The 19,054-nt window shown below is 45.4% G+C and overlaps 1 protein-coding gene across 1 annotated transcript in view; it reads left to right on the top strand.

The window, feature by feature from the left end:
- BARX2 (BARX homeobox 2) overlaps positions 1-9,173 on the top strand; it is a gene marked incomplete at its 5' end in the record, with an annotated part of 71,452 nt that extends 62,279 nt beyond the window's left edge. The window contains one exon of the mRNA XM_079709564.1: positions 8,439-9,173. Coding sequence (XP_079565690.1) covers positions 8,439-8,705 — 267 coding nt within the window. The 3' untranslated portion in view covers positions 8,706-9,173. The remainder of the gene's footprint in view (positions 1-8,438) is intronic.
- Between the last annotated feature and the right edge of the window lie 9,881 nt (positions 9,174-19,054).

Here is a 19,054-nt window from a genome sequence, read left to right as displayed (position 1 = left end):
ATTCTTTCTGACCTGGATTTCCTGACCAGAAGGATATTCTTTTTCACAGTTTCATTAGAAATAAAATAAAAAGAAAGCCCCCAAGCTTCTCAGTTGCGGGTTTTAACCCCACCTGCTAGACTTTTCAAAGAACTTCCTTCCCCCTCCCACCAATAGCTAAGAATAGAAGCCAGTCCTCTTTGTTTAGAGGATATACAGGGCACATCTGCTCTTGTAGCTGTGTGTCCCCCTAATGCAGTGATTCTCAGCTCTAGTGGGCGGGGTCAGAGTAACCTGGGTGGCAGGTACAAATGCAGAACTCGAGGCCCCTCCCAGGATTCTGCTTCCCTGTCCTGTTCCCAGGACAGGGGGTGTTAACCAGCACCCAGGTTCCTCTGATACACATGGTATAGTGACTCTGGTTTCCCTAATACTGCTCTTGTGCTTAGCTGATGGGCTGTTCCATATTTGGTTTTTAAATGAACTTATTCTCTTTACAAAAAGAATAATCATCTCTACATTTTGAGGAACTCTATTCATTAATGGTTTACCACCCCTCTTTTTTTGAAAAAGCACAGTTAAATCCAAAGTTGTTGGGTTTCACTTCCAGTTTTGTAAACCCCAAGGGTCAAGGTCAAAGCCCAGAGAAAAGAGGAGGGTTGGGATGAGGATGGGAAGAAGCCTTGCTCCGATCCTTTAGAGACCATATGCACCGCGGCCTCTGACCCAGGCCTCTGCACATCCTCACTGGATCCCACTGGCCCCCTTCTCCTCTCAGGAGCTCAGGCCTGCCTGCATGACGTTCTAATTTGCTAAGCCATCTGCTCACAAGCCATGTTTCCTGGTGTCTCAAGAGCTGGAATATGAATTTTTTTCACAATTACCAAATAACTAAGGTCCCCCTACCACCTAGTTTTCAGAAAAAAAAAAAGTTAATCAGTATTTTTTGATAATAGGTAATAGATCTTGGGTTTTCTCAATTTTGTTTCTGTCCAACATTTTTTTTTCTGAAAACTTTAGTTCTTGCTATTGCCTGCTAACAAAGAGAAAGACCTACCCCCGAGGTGGAAGGATTTTCAGATGGAGGCGGCCTGGCCCATGAATGCTCTCCCAGTGAGGCGGCAATGCCAGACACATGTACAAACACACATATATTGCATGCATCAACAGATACGTATTCAGTGTCTCTTGTGAACCACGCCTCGTCCCAGGCACTATAGGAAGTCATGGAACAAAATAGAGCCCTGTCTTCGTGGAATTTATGATCCAGTTGAAGAAGCAAGGTCCAGGAAGCAGCAAAGGAGCACACTGTAATTAAGTGCTGGTTGCTTATTTATAGATTTAGAACCCCAGAAGAGTCCAGAGGAGAGGTATTGGGACAGGTTGCAAGGAGAAGGTGAAATTGAAGGATAGATAAAATTCAATTAAATATATTGTTGCTCCCCAACTTGTAGAATGCTAAGACACCCATGAAACCTTTTGGGGGATTGATCTCTAAAGGAACCAGATTTGGGAGCTGGAAACACTGGGCCGTGTTCCCAGGCATGCCCCTCCCTGGCTGGTTTTGGGCAAGTCTCTTCACTGCTTTCTGTGCAAGTTCCACCACCCACCTCCTTCCCCGTCCATCATTATCATCGAAATCAACGTCTCCTGAGTGGCAGAGGCATTGTTTAAGTTGGTTATCAGCGATCTTTTCATGCGTCAGATGGTGAACAAACTGACAGCCTGCGATCTGTGCCAGCGTCGCCCGGTGCCCGTGGGGGACACGTTTGCCTCTGCCTCTGACGTCACCTGTTTTCCACCAGCCGCCACGCTGCTGGCGCGGCCGTGGGCCAGGTGTCGATGGTTATCAATGTCGTATGAAGCAAAATGGAAGAAACTTCGCACATTTAACCTCAGAGAGCATTCCACAGGCCAACCGGATTCAGGCCCCTCTGGGAAACAAGACTCCATCTCATTTCATCTCATGAGCACTTACTTCCACCAGGCAATGGAGATGCGGCCATAAGACACCAACCCATCCATTAAAAAGTAAAATTCAAAGAAGATACTCAGTCACATGGGGGAGACAGACCTGTAAGCTGCTCATTATTCAGTGTGATCAGGGCGACAGTGGAAGCATTGACAAGGTTCAGAGTCAGTAGAGAAGGGAGGGCTTGCCCAGAAGAGGTGCCATCTAAATGGGGTTTAGCAGATGAATAGACACGTGCCAGGTGAAAGTGGGAAGGGTGTCACAGGAGTACATGGGGCGCAGGAAGGACCTCAGAACGGCTGGAGTGAAGATGAGAGCGAAGTGGCTTGGGTGTGGGTCACATCCTTACTCCTCCAGGACAGCAGGGCATTGTTGGGATCCTGATTGCTTCATAGTTTCTCCTGGTAAAACTCTTACAAGGCTGTCTCTGCCCAGGACTGGGGAAGAAAAGGATAATTGAGTAAGAAAGATGTCTCAAGGCAAGAAACCTCATCGGAACTGGAAAAAGATTAGCACTTGCTTCTCAGAGTTATTTGCACTCTGCCAAGGACAGCGCTGCCAGAACCAAGATAGCATCTCTGACTAGTTTTTACCAGTCAACATGTGTGACCTGTAGCAGGTTAGGAAAATGTGATCTTGCACATTAGGTGGGATGCTCACCCTCCATCCCGTTTCTGCTTGGCTTTGGTTCCAGTAGGGTCCACGGGGCTCTGCAGCGGACCGGAAGTACCTCATCATTCAGTGGTATTTTTCAGCTCCAAAGTACAGTTTTGTTCCGTGAGAGGGTCCAGATGGGCAGCACCTTCCTTTCCTAGTCACGGAACCGGGTGGGCCACATACCACGTGCATCGTCATCTTTCTCACCGAAAGTCTCCAGCTAGCCAACAGCTCCGGGAAGCTGCTACCAGTTGCTACCCATGTTATCGTGGGCAGGTGACTTAACCTCTGCGTGCCTGTTTCTTCATCATTAAATGCCTAACCTCCACCTTATAGGGATGCGGATGAGGTAACTGAGCCAATCCTTGTAGGATTCGGAACAGTGCCTACCCCACAGGATACAGCCAAGAAATGTTAGCTGTTATTCTTGTTCTTCTTACTTTTTTAGAATTATTTACCTATCCACAGAATTCCTGCCTCCAGAAAATGTAAACTTTTGGAGGCCAGGAGAGATAACCCGAAAATGAATTCTGTAGGCTGCTGGGACTCTGGTTAAGACAGTCCTGGGCGTTTGTGCGTCCTCATTCCCCGCCCGCCAGCCTTCCCCTGTCAGCACCTTAGCATTCAGGCTTGAATTGAGTGGAACATCCCATCTACAGGCGGAAAATCTGCTAAACAGTTTGCTGGGGAGAGATCCCTACTGGAGACTGCAAACTTCCCAGCTTTGGGGAAATATTGTCAGTTACATGGCTCTTACTGTTCCATAGAGCTGCAGATAAAGATAGAGAAAAAGGGGCAAAAAAAAGCACTGGGTTAATGAGTCCATGGCCTAGGATCTGCTGGGAGATCGGGTAAGTGCAGGTAAATATTGGAGTCAGAAATATCAGCTGCAGGGACTTCCCTGGTGGTCCAGTGGTAAAGAATGCGCCTTACAACGCAGGGGACATGGGTTTGATCCCTGGTCAGGGAACTAAAATCCCACATGCCGCAGGGCAACTAAGCCCTTGCACCACAACTACTGAGCTCGTGCACCTCAGCTCGAGTCCGCTTGCTGCAAACTACAGAGCCCACGTGCCCTGGAGCCTGTGCGCCACAACTAGAGAAGAGAAAACCTGCATGCCATGACTAGAGAGAAGCCCGCGCACCACAATGAACTATCCCGCATGCCTCAACGAAGATGCCGCGTGCTGCAACTAAGACCCAATGCAGCCAAAAAGTAAATAATAATAAGAAATATCAGCTTCACATTGTACATATTCCTTGCACATTACATACATGCAATGAAATACTGATAAGTGTGTTAGGTTCAGGGGACGTCTGTGGCGGTCCAGTGGTTAGGACTCTGTGCGTCCACTGCAGGGGGTATGGGTTCAATCCCTGGTCGGGGAACTAAGATCCCACATGTCGTGTGGCACGGCCAAAAAATTAAAAAAAAAAAAAGTGTTAGATTCAAATGATCAGGGTTTTGTGTTCATATCCCAGCTCTGCCTTAGGTTGCTTTTCCACCATGACAAACCACTCTGTCTGCTCAGTTTCCTGCCTGAAAAATGGGAGAGGTAGAAGGTTCCTCTCTGACATCCAGGCTCTCCAATCAACGTGCCTGTCCCCCAGCCACCTGTGCCCATCCGGAAGGACAGAGAGGCCTCGTCCTGACATCCTCAGCAGGAGGACATGGAAGAATCTAGTTTTAGAGTTTGAAGGAGGCTGCCAGCGGGCCTGGCTAATAAAAGTCGATGGTGTGCTAGGTGTTTTTCCCAGAGGTGTGTGACCTCACCAGCAAGGGGTTGCCTGGCCTCTCTGGACCAAGGGGACTAAATGGGCTCTGGGGATGCCTGGGGAGGAGGGGTCCTGGGAGAAGGGCCGCAGGGTGCACGCGAGTGTGTAGCTGCTGGTGTGGGGTGGTTGTGAGATCACTGCGTGTTGCAGGTATGCTTGAAGGCAGGGGCCAGAGGTCAAGTGTGGAAAGCAGCCAAGAGGGTAGTTATCTCCTAATTATTGCTTGTGCTGGAATGTTCTATTCCATTTAGAAAATGGTCTGATGGTTTTGATTTTTTTTTCCTGCTGTAGGAAAACAGCCAGGTGGGGTCTAGCCAAGCTGTGTAAGTGGTGTTCTCTAATTGCTGCGCTGGACTTTCTTTTTTTTTTTTTTTTTTTTTTGCGGTACATGGGCCTCTCACTGTTGTGGCCTCTCCCGCTGCGGAGCACAGGCTCCGGACGCGCGGGCCCAGCGGCCATGGCTCACGGGCCTAGCCGCTCCGTGGCATGTGGGATCCTCCCGGACCGGGGCACGAACCCATGTCCCCTGCATCGGCAGGCGGACTCTCAACCACTGCGCCACCAGGGAAGCCCTGGGCTGGACTTTCTTTTGCCAATTAGGCGGCTTCCTTAGACCTGCCCTTTTATAACTTGATTACTACACGGAGCAACTCAGTTGTGTATAACCTCCTTCATACACAGTGGGGCTGCTTTCAACATGTCAACTTCTTCTCGGTACATCTGGGCGCTTTCAACAGCCTGTGTGCTCAGACTGAAATCAAAATCAGATACTGACTTACATGAAAAGGAATGTAGGGACGTCTTCTGCCCAGAGATTGATTCTGTCAGCGTCTATATCTTGTTAGAGGTCCCCTTCACATCTCTGTGTTAGCTGTTTGGGTTGAAAGTACAGTGGCTGAGCAGATGCCCAGCTAAAAGAGGCTTTTATTGAGAACTTATGATTTTCCTCACACCATATACAAAAGTTAACTCAAAATGAATCATAAACCTAAATGTAAACAATAAACTGTAAAACTCTTAGAAGAAAATGTTTACTCTTTGAGTAAATGTTTATGACCTTGGGTTAGGCAAAACCTTCTTAGACATGACACCAAAAGCACAAGCAACAATAACAACAACAAAATTGTACTTCATCAAAATTAAAAACTTTTGTGCTGTAAAGGACATCATCAAGAAAGTGAAAAAGGAACACAAAACGGGAGAGCATCTTTGCAAATCTTCTATCTGATAAGGGACTTACATCCAAAGTATATAGAGAACACATAACTCAGTAATAAAAAAAGACAACCACATTTTTAAATGGGCAAAGGATTTGAATAGATAGGTCTCCAAGGAGGATATACAACTGGCCCATAAGCACATGAAAGAAATGCTCACCTTCATTAGTTGTCGGTGATGTACAAATTTAAAACGCAGTACAACGTCACACCCAGTAGGATGGCTAGAATCAAAAAGACATAAAAACAAGTGTTGGCGAGGATGAGGAGAACTGGAACCCTCATATATTGCTGATTGGAATGGAACAAGGGGCAGCTGCTTTGGAAAACAGCCTGGAAATTCCTCCAAAGGTTAAACACGGAGTTACCATTTGACCCAGCAATTCCACTTCTGGTCATATACTCAAAAGAAGTGAAAGCAGGAACAGAGACAGGTATCTGTACACGCGCGTTCACAGCAGCATTACTCACAGTATTCAAAAGGTAGAAGCAATCCAAGTGGCCATCAACTGATGAATGGATAAGCAGATTGTGGTATATCCATACAATGGATATTATTTGGCCAAAAAAAGGAATGAAATACGGACACATGCCACAACATGGATGAACCTTGGAAACAAGTCAAAGAAGCCAGTCACACAGGATGACACGTTGTATGTTTCCCTTCATATGAAATGTCCAGGACAGGCAAATCTGTAAAAACAGAAAGCAGATTCATGGTTGCCTAGGGTTGGGGGGCAGGGGAGAAATGGGGAGTGGCTGCTAATGGGTATGGGCTTTCTTTCTGGGGGTGATGAAAATGTTCTAAAATTGGATTCTGATGAGAGCTGCACAATTCTGTGACTATACAAAAAATCACTAAGTTGTGCACTATAAATGAATAAAATGTGTGGTATGTGAATTATATCTCAATAAAGCTTTTTTTAAAAAAAGAACTTATGGTTTATCAAGTTACTACATTCATTCTTACAATTCAGCACCCGGAGTTCTTCTGCTGCTCTTAGAGGAAAGAGATATAGTCAGTAAATATTTAACAACTGCATAGAAAGTTAGTTGGAAGTTAAGATGCTTGGAGCACAAAGCAAGGAATAGATGCAGGATTTACCTTCAAAGAGCTTCTGTTCAAATGAGGAAGCTAAGATTACAAAAGGTGTGTAAGTAGCGAAAATATATCCCAGTCCTGATTATCTGTGCTAATCCAGGTCCTCCTGAAGCCCTTCTCACGAGCTGCCCAGGTCAATAGCTACACCAGCCAGAGTTCAGAGCCAGTGGAAGAAGGAGTGCCTGTTATAACCCAAAGTAATAAAAATATTTTTAAAATTATCCCTGCCTACCTCATGGAACTCTTATGTAAGTCACGAATTGGGATAATAAATGTGCAAGTCATTTGCAATCAGTGAAGGCCATTGGGTTCTCATTATTTTGCTTACTTCATATCTTTCTTCAATTCTATGGAAAGGCCTGTTGAGAAAGGTTAGTTCATTCGATGACAGTCATTGAACGCCTGCCGTGTGCAGGGACTGGGTGGGAGGGACAGGCAAGTAAACATGCAGTGACAGGCGTATCTGAAAAGTGCTCTGATAGGATGCTCATAGGGCATTTAACGTAGACTTGGGAGGTCCGGTCAGGTTCCCAGGGCAGGCACTGTCTCAGTGGAGTCACGCAGGCAAGGAGGGTGGGAGGCAGATTCTGGAACACTCAGGAACACTTCTGGCCCTTACCCTACATTACCTGTTGGTTCGCCTCACCATCGCCCTGTGCAGGAAAGTATGCTTATCCCCATTTTACAGATTAGGAGACTGAGGCTCAGAGTCTTAAAAGGACTCTCCCAGAGAGAAAGTGGACAAGGAGCACAGTTAGAATTTAATCTAGTTATTCCACTTTCAAAGCTGGAACACTCTCTTCTGTGCGCTACTGCCTCTTTGAACACTACAAAACCATGTTTCATGACGTCTTTTTTTTTCTGATTTCAGAAATACTCATACATGATCATTGTTGAAAAAGTAGAAAGTACAGAAAAAAACAGAATGAAAAAATTTTTAATTATCCATGATCCTGAGACTACAAACAGGGTGGTGTGTAGTTGTCTAGCCACCAAATTAAATTACACTGGTTTAGAACCCATTTTTCACAAAAATATATTAATAATATTTCCCATGTTGTTATACATTCTCCTATATAATGGCTGTAATGGTTTTCAAGTGTTCTCTCTTTGCCATATACTATAATTATGTATTCAATCATATGGTGGAAGCCTTAGGGTATGGTTTTTTGTTGTTAGAACCGATTTTTGCTATTATAACCAATTTTGTGATGAACATTTTTGCATATCAATCACTGTCCCAATCTTTGATGACTTCCTTAGGCTAAATTGTTAGAAATGGAATTTCTGTGTCAAAGGGTATGAACATTTTCAGACTTTTGATTTGCAATCTCAAATTGTCTTTTGAAAAAGCTGTACCAGTTACACTTTTACACTAGCGTATGTATGTTTATTTTCCTGTTTGCTACAAATATTGTCTTTTCCTTATAACTTGTCAACTTGTTATCACATTCATATTTTAACTTTCATTTCCTTCCCCGTTGTTGAAGTTGGATTTTTTCATGTGCTTATGATCATTGTATTTAATACCAATAGAAGTGATATTGACTAAAAGTGCGTTGAGTCTTTCATGAATGAAGCTGTCTTTGTAGACCGCAGGTGACCCGTGGAGAATACTTTTTGCCATAACTTGCAGCTTCACTGCTGGGAAGGAATGGTTTAGAGGCCTTGGGAGTGGGAAAGTGGAGGGAAGGAGTTATTCCTTACCTTTGATGACTGTTTTTCTCCCACGTAGGTTCTTAAAGGTGGACAGGAAGCGCCCACAAAACCCAAAGGTCGTCCCAAGAAGAACTCCATCCCCACATCAGAAGAGATTGAAGCTGAAGAGAAGTTGAACAGCCAGGCCCAGAGCAAGGAGTGCTGGGAGCCCTCCCAGGGCCAGGAGGGGCTCTGTGACACGCAGGAACCAAAAGTGCACGGTGTCCCCGCAGAGGTGGCTGAGCCCCTAGGCCAGCCCCAGGAGTTGCCAGTAGCTTCTTTGGAACCCCCGCCATCAAGCTAAAATAAAACTCTTTGGGGGAGCGGGAAGGGAGAGACTGGGAAGAAGGGAAAGAGAGAATGCAGGGAGACCAGGGAGAGGATAGCTTCCGATAGCCGGTAACTTGGGGGGAGAAGACCACCGCTGCTCCCTCCCTCCCTCCTGCCCACAGGTCTCACCTCGAGACTTTGAGAAAGACTTGCTGGCTTCGGCGTGCTCTTCCTGAAAGGCTGCTTTAGCCACGGATGCCCTTGACTAAGGGACACAGTGCCTTGGAACTGCCTACCCCAGCTGGGGTGATGCCGTGGGGCTGTCCGGGTCCAAGCCCCCCAGTGTGGTAGAGGATGCTCCAGCCAGCCTCTGGACAGCCAGCCATCAAAGCAGAGTGGGATGGAGGAGGGGGCAGCATGCCCAGGTTCCTTGCTGACTCAGCACTTATTTCTGTAGTTTTAAAAGAGAATTTAATGTTTTTGGTTGTTGTTGTTGTTGTTGTTTTTTGGCAGGGGGGGTTGGTGAGGGTGGGCAAATAAGAGTTGGGGGAAGGGAGTTCTGAGTTAATAGAATAAAGTTTGTTTGAAGACACGTGTGCCTTTGTATCCATTGGAAGGTGGTCAGGTGACCCAAGAACTGATGAACCTTGTTTTTCTTGCTTCATTAAGTTTCCATCCCTGAAGCTGCAATGCAGATATGTTAAGATAACTTTTATTTTTTAATTAAAAATAAATCTTTCAAAAAAGGATTGGGTGTATTCTTTCTTCTGGGGAGTATATTTAGCCCTTCTTTTTTTCTTAATCTATTTTTTAATTGAAGTATAGTTGATTTACAGTGTTGTGGTAATTTCTGCTGTATAGCAAAGTAACTCAGTTATACATATATATACATTCTTTTTCATATTCTTTTCCATTATGGTTTATCACAGGATATTGAATCAGATGAATGGATAAAGAAGATGTGGTACCTATATACAATGGAATACTACTTAGCCCTTCTTGAATATGTCCTATGGAAAGAGAGACCCAGAGATGGCCTGGCTCCCTGGGCTTTAATTTCCCCAGAAGGAACCTGTAAGATTAGGCCAGGCCCACTGGTGTCCAAGTGCAGAGCAAATGGAAACAGCACGAGAGAAACAGGAGCAGGGCCTCTGCCCCCATCACCTCCCACCGTCTCCTGCCCAGGGGGCTCTGCTGTAGCCACTTTACATGGTGAGCTTCCAGCTTTAAAAAAGTGTTTTACTTTTTCAAAGAGACAATAAATTCATAGGTTTCAAAAGTCAAGCTATATGAAAAGAAGTCTTGCTTCCCTCCCGCCCTCTCCACCCAATGCCCCCATCCCCTACAGGGAACCATTTTTTCTGGTTCTTGTGTATTTTTCTGTAGTAAGTAGCCATTTGAATGATGGGCTCTACAACTTTTAACAAAAGAAAAACTGAGAACTACTTGGCTAGATGTGCTCTGTGGTTTTAAACTTAAAATCATGTCCTACTTTTAATAAGACCAGGAAAGAGGTGGGTTCCAGGCTTCCGAAAGAGAGAACTCTGACTCTGCTTCTTGCCCGACTATCCTGCAGACGGGCCTGAGGCCTGATCTCACGGGGGCTGTCTGTGTCACCGTTCCCCTGACATGTTCACGTGTGATGTCCTACAGGGCACAGTGCCCCTTTTATGGACCCCCGACTATTAATTAATTATTAAATAATTATTTAATTAATTATTAATAATTATTAACTCAGTAACTCCCAATTGTGGGCTGGGGAAATATAAACTGACTTTAATAATTGCCTCAACTAGGAAGTAAAGCCTGTCACTAGTTCTGTAAAACAAATCAGATACTTCTTTTTAAAAAGTTAAACGGGAATGATCTACTTGTTTTTAGTAATCTGGCTTCCTGCTTCCCTCCATTTACATGGACAGTGACTTCAATTTCTTTTCTTTTTGACATGTTTTTATGTCTTTTATTAGTGCTAAAAATTTCAGGTACTGTGGTGACTATTCAGGGTGGCTTTTGTTTAAAATTTAAATATCAAAAACTCATAAGCCTGAGAGCTTATAACATACAACTCCTTTGGACAGGAATGGATTCAAGCCTAGTGACTACAATTTCGACTTTGCTAAGGCAGCACCTTCCTTCCCCTGGCTGTTGAGATCAACAGAGAGAAAGCAGTCTCTTTCTTACTCTGTGAATACACCAAGGAGGTAAGGGTCTGGCGTCCGAGAACCAGTCTGTGGAGCCCGCCCCAGCTGTTGGCAGGGCTTCTTGCTCCGTGCCTGCAGAAAGCTCCCTCACCTGCGGCCCACCCCACACACGGCTTTATGATCTGCCCACCAGGTGGTGTCACCACGGCCAAAGCAAGCAGGTGAGTCTGTGCCAGCTTATTCTCCCTCCTGAGGAACCGTTCCGCCCTGCTCTCCCACCCCAGAAAGGCCATCATTTGGACACCATTTTCTTAGGCTGGTTTTTGCTCTCTGGGTCTGGACTCTCACACTGCCCTTCTCTTAGGTGTCTGACGGTGACTGCCATTGCACAGGTAGAGATGTGCATACACACATTTGGTTTTCCCCAGCCTGGTTCTGGGCCCTGTTTCTGACTTCCAGCTCTGAGTTCCTGGCCTGTCATCTTTGGTATTGTTTCTTGGCCCTAAGGGTTCAGGGGATGAGTGGGGAGTTGGAAGAGCCTGGATTATCTTTCCTCCTGTTTTAGAAGCCCCGAGCCCAAGGTCACCTCCGCTGACGAGCCCTGGGCTTATCCTCCAGCCACAGCTCGGCAGAGCGCAGCCCCGTGGATCAAAGATGGGTCTGAGCGAGGCCTTTCCGGCGCAGGTGGGCACTGATTTGGGGCCACGCCCTGGTCCTTCTCCACACCCATCCTTCCCTTTTCCCTCCAGTTCCCGAGCCCTGTGACCGGCACCCAGAAACCAGCTCCACAGTTTCCTACGGGGAACCATTTCCTCTCTTTTTCACCTTCTTTCTCGGAGGCCTCTGGATGTCTGTTCCCCTACAGTCATCTACCTTTGAGGACCGTGCTGAACAAAAGCATTCTCTCCCTTCTCCGGCATCCAGGATGGTGACCCCTGAGGGTTCAGGGTCTTATTTTAGAGTCCAGTCACCTGCTGTCTTTTGTTTTCCAGAGGAAGGGAGAGGGCTGAGGCAAACTGACCACCGAGGGAAGCTGACCACGCGGCATCCCGGCCTCCCTGTGAGGATGCGACAGGCTCTTACAAGCGCTTTTAGCTGATGTTGCCCCTAAGGCTGCAAAATGGGCTGCTGCTTCCAGTTTTACAGGAAGCCCCATTCATCAGAGTGAGGCTCAGCGTCTAACCCTGGGTCATGTAGCTGGTCGGGGGCCATGCTGAAAACCAAGCCAGGGGGCCTGAGTCCCTGCAGAGGGTTTTCTTGGTTAGCGTGCCCTCTCTCCCCTGCTGGAAACCGCCTGTGCCTTTTCAGCGGGTGGAAAAATGTCCACAGCAACAGACTCCCTGCACTTAGCTTCGTCCTAAAGCAGGGGTTTGGAGGAGGCCTCCCTGCCTCTGCTCCACCGCCTGGGTTCCTGGGGCAGGTCCCAGCCTCCCAGAGTGCCCAGGGGTGCTTGCCAAGCACTGTGCTCCTGTTCTGGGTCACGAGGCCCCCCTGATTGGCCTCCACGCCCCTTCTCCACAGTCTACAAAGGTCTGCTGAGACAACACTCACCCAGCTTGACTCAGACGATCGCCCCCAGTGGGTCTCATGCTGTGAGCTTCTGGCCCTCAAATGGGACCGGACAGATCTATCAGAAACCAGCCTTAACTGGGCTGGTTTCAGGTTTGTCTCAGAGACTGGTCGGTTCTAGAACCGTCTTAGAGAGGGGGCCTGGAGACCTCAGTGACCTCCCCTCAGAGTTGTTTACAGATTCCCCTGCCCTTCTCACCACCCTTCAACTTCGTTCCACCCAGTCTTGCCCCATGCCCTGGGCCGCGCCTGGGCTGGAGCTGGACTGCAGGGCACGAAGCTCTTTCCTCAAGAAGCTGTGCTGTGTCAGCCTGGTTGCGTGTTGTTGACTCAGCAGAAAATGAGCTGGGACTTCGCAGGACTGGGTTAAAGACTGTCCCAGTGGCTTCCCCAGCAGCCCTGGTCAGCCTCTAGGCATTTGCCTGATCCACTGGCAATTTTCTGTAGGTGCTGCCTAAACCCTACCCCCATCCTATTTGAAGAGCAGGAAGTACTGGGGTTAGAAAGCTGAAATGTGCTTTGCGCGCGCACACAAACACACACACAGAGCACACCTGCTTCTCAGGATTTCTATGCACTGAATTACCTGTTTGCCTACAGCACTGGGGGCTGCTGCTCTGTGAGGCTGCGCCCCAGCTGCTCTGTGCCCAGGAGACAATGCCCTCTCCCTGCCCGCCCTGCTTCTGCTCACTTACCCTCCTCAGCATGAGTTTGAAGCCACCTCTCCCTGTCCCTTCAATAACCTCACCTCTACCCCAGTCTAACCTGTTCATTCCTCTCTCGCTGCTTCCTCTAAATGCATCGTTTGTCATCATCACTGTGGTCCTGCCATACTTCCAAAGAGCACACGGATTTGTTTTGTTTCCCTGTTAGAATGTAAATTCCTCGAGGCTGTTTTTCAGTTTCTTTTTCTGCACGGAGACTCCCAAGGCACTTGGAGGATCTAGATGCTCCTGGTGTCCTGCTGACACGGTTCCTGGCCCAGAGCTTCTGAGTTCTCAGCAGGAGGGGAGGTCCAGCTCTTGGCCATGAAGCAGCTCTCCCGGTCACTGACCCCTGTTAGGGCCTTGCTCGCTGGCTGCAGGGCTGGGGTGGGGGGTGCCAGCATTTTTCAGAGACAAGAGAGAAGGCAGAGCAAAACACCTCTGTCATCTGCAGAAACAGTCCCATCTGCCAAGGGAAGCAGTGTCAGGCCGCTTCCCCAGGGACAGAGGGTGGAGGGGGTGACGGGGAGCCCCAACTTGGTGGCCCACAAAGCCAAGGGTCAGTTCACCCACATCTTGTTAACTCTTTGGGGGAGAAGGTGTTGATGGGGCTCTGAAGAAGATGCCCTCGGAAGATTCCCCTTCAAGGAGATCGCAGACGGGGTTGCAGCCAGCAGCCTGGGAAAAAGACGCATACAGAGGTCTTTGTCTAAAAGAGAATTAACATCCTATTTAGGGAATTCCGTGGTGGTTCAGCGGTTAGGACTCTGTGCTTTCACTGCTGAGGGTGCAGGCTCAATCCCTGGTGGGGGAACGAAGATCTCACAAGCCACGCAAATAAAAATAAAGCCATGTGGCCAAAAATAAATAAATGTTTTATGCAACATATTTTACTTTTTTTAAATTATTTTTTATACAGCAGGTTCTTATTAGTTATCTACTTTATAAATATTAGTGTATACATGTCAATTCCAATCTCCCAATTCATCCCACCACCACCCCTGCTTTCCCCCCTTTGTGTCCATACTTCTGTTCTCCACATCTGTGTCTCTATTTCTGCCTTGCAAACTGGTTCATCTGTACCATTTTTCTAGATTCCACATATATGCATTAATATACGATATTTGTTTTTCTCTTTCTGACTTATTTCACTCTGTATGACAGTCTCTAGGTCCATCCACATCACTACAAATGCCCCCATTTCGTTCCTTTTTATGGCTGAGTAATATTCCACAGTATATATGTACCACATCTTCTTTATCCGTTCATCTGTCGATGGGCATTTAGGTTGCTTCCATGACCTGGCTATTGTAAATAGTGCTGCAATGAACATTGGGGTGCATGTGTCTTTTTGAATTATGGTTTTCTCTGGGTATATGCCCAGTAGTGGGATTGCTGGGTCATATGGCAGTTCTATTAATTCTATTACATTCCCACCAACAGTGCAAGGGGGTTCCCTTTTCTCCACACCCTCTCCAGCATTTGTTTGTAGATTTTCTGATAATGACCATTCTAATCGGTGTGAGGTGATAACTCATTGTAGTTTTGATTTGCATTTCTCTCATAATTAGTGATGTTGAGCAGCTTTTCATGTGCCTCTTAGCCATCTGTATGTCTTCTTTGGAGAAATGTCTATTTAGGTCTTCTGCCCATTTTTTGATTGGGTTGTTTGTTTTTTTTAATATTGAGCTGCATGAGCTGTTTATATATTTTGGAGATTAATCCTTTGTCCGTTGATTCGTTTGCAAATATTTTCCCCCATTCTGAGGGTTGTCTTTTCATCTTGTTTATAGTTTCCTTTGCTGTGCAAAAGCTTTTAAGTTTCATTAGGTCCTATTTGTTTATTTTTGTTTTTATTTCCATTAATCTAGGAGGTAGGTCAACAAAGATCTTGCTGTGATTTATGGCAAAGACTGTTCTTCCTATGTTTTCCTCTAAGAGTTTTACAGTGTCTGGTCTTACCTTTAGGTCTTTAATCCATTTTGAGTTTATTTTTGTGTATGGTGCTAGGGAGTGCTCTAATTTCATTCTTTTACATGTAGCTGTCCAGTTTTCCCAGCACCACTTACTGAAGAGACTGTCTTTTCTCCATTGTATACCCTTGCCTCCTCTGTCATAGATTAGATGACCATAGGTGTGTGGGTTTATCTCTGGGCTTTCTATCCTGTTCCATTGATCTATATTTCTGTTTCTGTGCCAGTACCATATTGTCTTTATTCCTGTAGCTTTGTAGTATAGTCTAAGTCAGGGAGTCTGATTCCTCCAGCTCTTTTTGTTTCCCTCAAGATTGCTTTGGCTATTCGGGGTCTTTTGTGTCTCCATACAAATTTTAAGATTTCTTCTAGTTCCGTAAAAAATGCCATTGGTAATTTGATAGGGATTGCATTGAATCTGTAGATTGCTTTGGGTAGTAGAGTCATTTTCAAAACATTAATTCTTCCAATCCAAGAACATGGTATATCTCTTCATCTGTTTGTGTCATTTTTGATTTCTTTCATCAGTGTCTTATAGTTTTCTGAGTACAGGTCTTTAACCTCCTTAGGTAGGTTTATTCCTAGGTATTTTATTCTTTTTGTTGCAATGGTGAATGGGATTGTTTCCTGGATTTCTCTTTCTGATCTTTCGTTGTTAGTGTATAGGAATGCAAGAGATTTCTGTGCATTAATTTTGTATCCTGCAACTTTACCAAATTCATGGATTAGCTCTAGTAGTTTTCTGGTGGCATCTTTAGGACCCTCTATGTATAGTATCATGTCATCCACAAACAGTGACAATTTTACTTCTTCTTTTCAAAACTTGTATTCCTTTTATTTCTTTTTCTTCTCTGATTTCCATGGCTAGGACTTCCAAAACTATGTTGAATAATAGTGGCAAGAGTACACATCCTTGTCTTGTTCCTGATCTTAGAGGAAATGCTTTCAGTTTTTCACCATTGGGAATGATGTTTGCTGTGGGTTTGTCATATATGGCCTTTATTACGTTGAGGTAGGTTCCCTCCATGCCCACTTTCTGGAAGAGTTTTTACCAAAAAATGGGTGTTGAATTTTGTCAGAAATTTTTTCTGCATCTATTGAGATGATCATATGGTTTTCTTCTTCAATTTGTTAATATGGTGCATCACATTGATTGATTTGCATATATTGAAGAATCCCTGCATCCCTGGGATAAATCCCACTTGATCCTGGTGTATGATCCTTTTAATGTGTTGTTGGATTCCGTTTGCTAGTATTTTGTTGAGGATTTTTGCATCTATTTTCATCAGTGGTATTGGTCTGTAATTTTCTTTTTTTGTAGTATCTTTGTCTGGTTTTGGTATCAGGGTGATGGTGGCCTCATAGAATGAGTTTGGGAGTGTTCCTTCCTCTGCAATCTTTTGGAAGAGTTTGAGAAGGATGGGTGTTAGCTCTTCTCTAAATGTTTTATAGAATTCACCTGTGAAGCCATCTGGTCCTGGACTTTTGTTTGTTGGAAGATTTTTTTTTTCTTTTTTTTTTTTTTTGCGGTGCACGGGCCTCTCACTGTTGTGGCCTCTCCCATTGTGGAGCACAGGCTCCGGACGCGCAGGCTCAGCGGCCATGGTTCACGGGCCCAGCCGCTCTGCAGCATGTGGGATCTTCCCAGACTGGGGCACGAACCCATGTCCCCTGCATCGGCAGGCAGACCCTCAACCACTGCGCCACCAGGGAAGCCCCGATTTCCTCTTTTATAGCTATGTATTGAGGTGCTCCTATGTTGGGTGCATATATATTTATAATTGTTATATCTTCTTCTTGGATTCATCCCTTGATCATTATGTAGTGTCCTTCCTTGTCTCTTGTAACATTCTTTATTTTAAAGTCTATTTTATCTGATATGAGTATTGCTACTCCAGCTTTCTTTTGATTTCCGTTTGCATGGAATACCTTTTTCCATCCACTCACTTTCAGTCTGTATGTGTCCCTAGGTCTGAAGTGGGTCTCTTGTAGACAGCATATATATGGGTCTTGTTTTTGTATCCATTCAGCGAGCCTATGTCTTTTTTTGGAGGATTTAATCCATTCACATTAAGGTAATTATCAATATGTATGTTCCTATTACCACTTTCTTAATTGTTTTGGGTTTGTTTTTGTAGGTCCTTTTCTTCTCTTGTGTTTCCCACTTAGAGATGTTCCTTTGCATTTGTTGTAGAGCTGGTTTGGTGGTGCTGAATTCTCTTAGCTTTTGCTTGTCTGTAAAGCTTTTGATTTCTCCATTGAATCTGAATGAGATCCTTGCCTGGTAGAGTAATCTTGGTTGTACGTTCTTCCCTTTCATCACTTTAAATATGTCATGCCACCCCTTTCTGGCCTGTAGAGTTTCTGCTGAGAAATCAGCTGTTAATTTTACAGGATTTCCCTCGTATGTTATTTGTCATTTTTCTCTTGTTGCTTTTAATAATCTTTCTTTGCCTTTAATTTTTGTCACTTTGATTACTATGTGTCTTGGCATGTTTCTTCTTGGGTTTATCCTGCCTGGGACTCTATTCACTTCCTGGACATGGGTGGCTAATTCCTTTCCCATGTTAGGGAAGTTTTTGACTATAATCTCTTCAAATATTTTCTCAGGTCCTTTCTCTCTCTCTTGTCCTTCTGGGACCCCAATAATGCAAATGTTGGTGTGTTTAACGTTGTCCCAGAGCTCTCTTAGGCTGTCTTCATTTCTTTTCATTCTTTTTTCTTTATCTGTTCTGTGGCAGTGAATTCCACCATTCTGTCTTCCAGGTCACTTATCCATTCTTCTGCCTCAGTTATTCTGCTATTGATTCCTTCTAGAGTATTTTTCATTTTACTTATTGTATTGTTCATCTCTGTTTGTTTGTTCTTTAATTCTTCTAAGTCTTTGTTAAGCATTTTTTGCATCTTCTCAAACTTTGCCTCCATTCTTTTTCGAGGTCCTGGATCATCTTCACTATCATTATTCTGAATTCTTTTTCTGGAAGGTTGCTGATCTCCATTTCATTTAGTTGTTTTTCTGGGGTTTTATCTTTTCCTTCATCCGGTACATAGTCCTCTGCCTCTTCATTTTGTTTATCTTTCTGTGAATGTGGTTTTCATCCTACAGGCTGCAGGATTATAGTTCTTCTTGCTTCTGCTGTCTGCCCTCTGGTGGATGAGGCTATCTAAGAGGCTTGTGCAAGCTTCCTGATGGGAGGGACTGGTGGTGGGTACAGTTGGATGTTGCTCTGCTGAGCAGAGCTCAGTAAAACTTTAATCCGCTTGTCTGCTGATGCGTGGGGCTGAGTTCACTCCCTGTTGGTTGTTTGGCCTGAGGCGACCCAGCACTGGAGCCTGCAACTCTTTGGTGGGGCTAATGGCTGACTCCGGGAGGGCTCATGCCAAGGAGTACTTCCCAGAACCTCTGCTGCCAGTGTCCCTGTCCCCGCAGTGAGTCACAGCGCCCCCTCCCCGTCCCTGCAGGAGACCCCCCAACACTAGCAGGTTGATCTGGTTCAGTCTCCTACGAGGTCACTGCTCCTTCCCCTGGGTCCTGATGCTCACACCACTTTGTGTGTGCCCTCCAAGAGGAGAGTCTCTGTTTCCCCCAGACCTGTCAAAGTCCTGCAATCAAATCCCGCTAGGCTTCAAAGTCTGATTCTCTCTGTATTCTTCCTCCAATTGCCAGACCCCCAGGTTGGAAAGCCTGACGTGGGGCTCAGAACCTTCACTCCAGTGGATGGACTTCTGTGGTATAATTGTTCTCCAGTTTGTGACTCAACTACGCAGTGGTTATGGGATTTGATTTTATTGTGACTGCGCCCCTCCTACCATCTCACTGTGGCTTCTCCTTTGTCTTTGGATGTGGGGTATCTTTTTTGGTGAGTTCCAGTGTCTTCTTGTCGATAATTGTTCAGCAGTTAGTTGTAACATAAATATTTTATACATAGTAAAAAATAATGTTAAATGTGAAATAAACAACTTAATTAAATTAAATCCTATTTAGACCAAAATCAT

The sequence above is a fragment of the Hyperoodon ampullatus genome (genome assembly GCF_949752795.1).
Source record: "Hyperoodon ampullatus genome assembly, chromosome: 7".
Taxonomy (NCBI): domain Eukaryota; kingdom Metazoa; phylum Chordata; class Mammalia; order Artiodactyla; family Ziphiidae; genus Hyperoodon; species Hyperoodon ampullatus.
The sequence above is the reverse complement of the archived record's forward strand: the minus strand, read 5'-3'. Positions and strand labels throughout refer to the sequence as shown.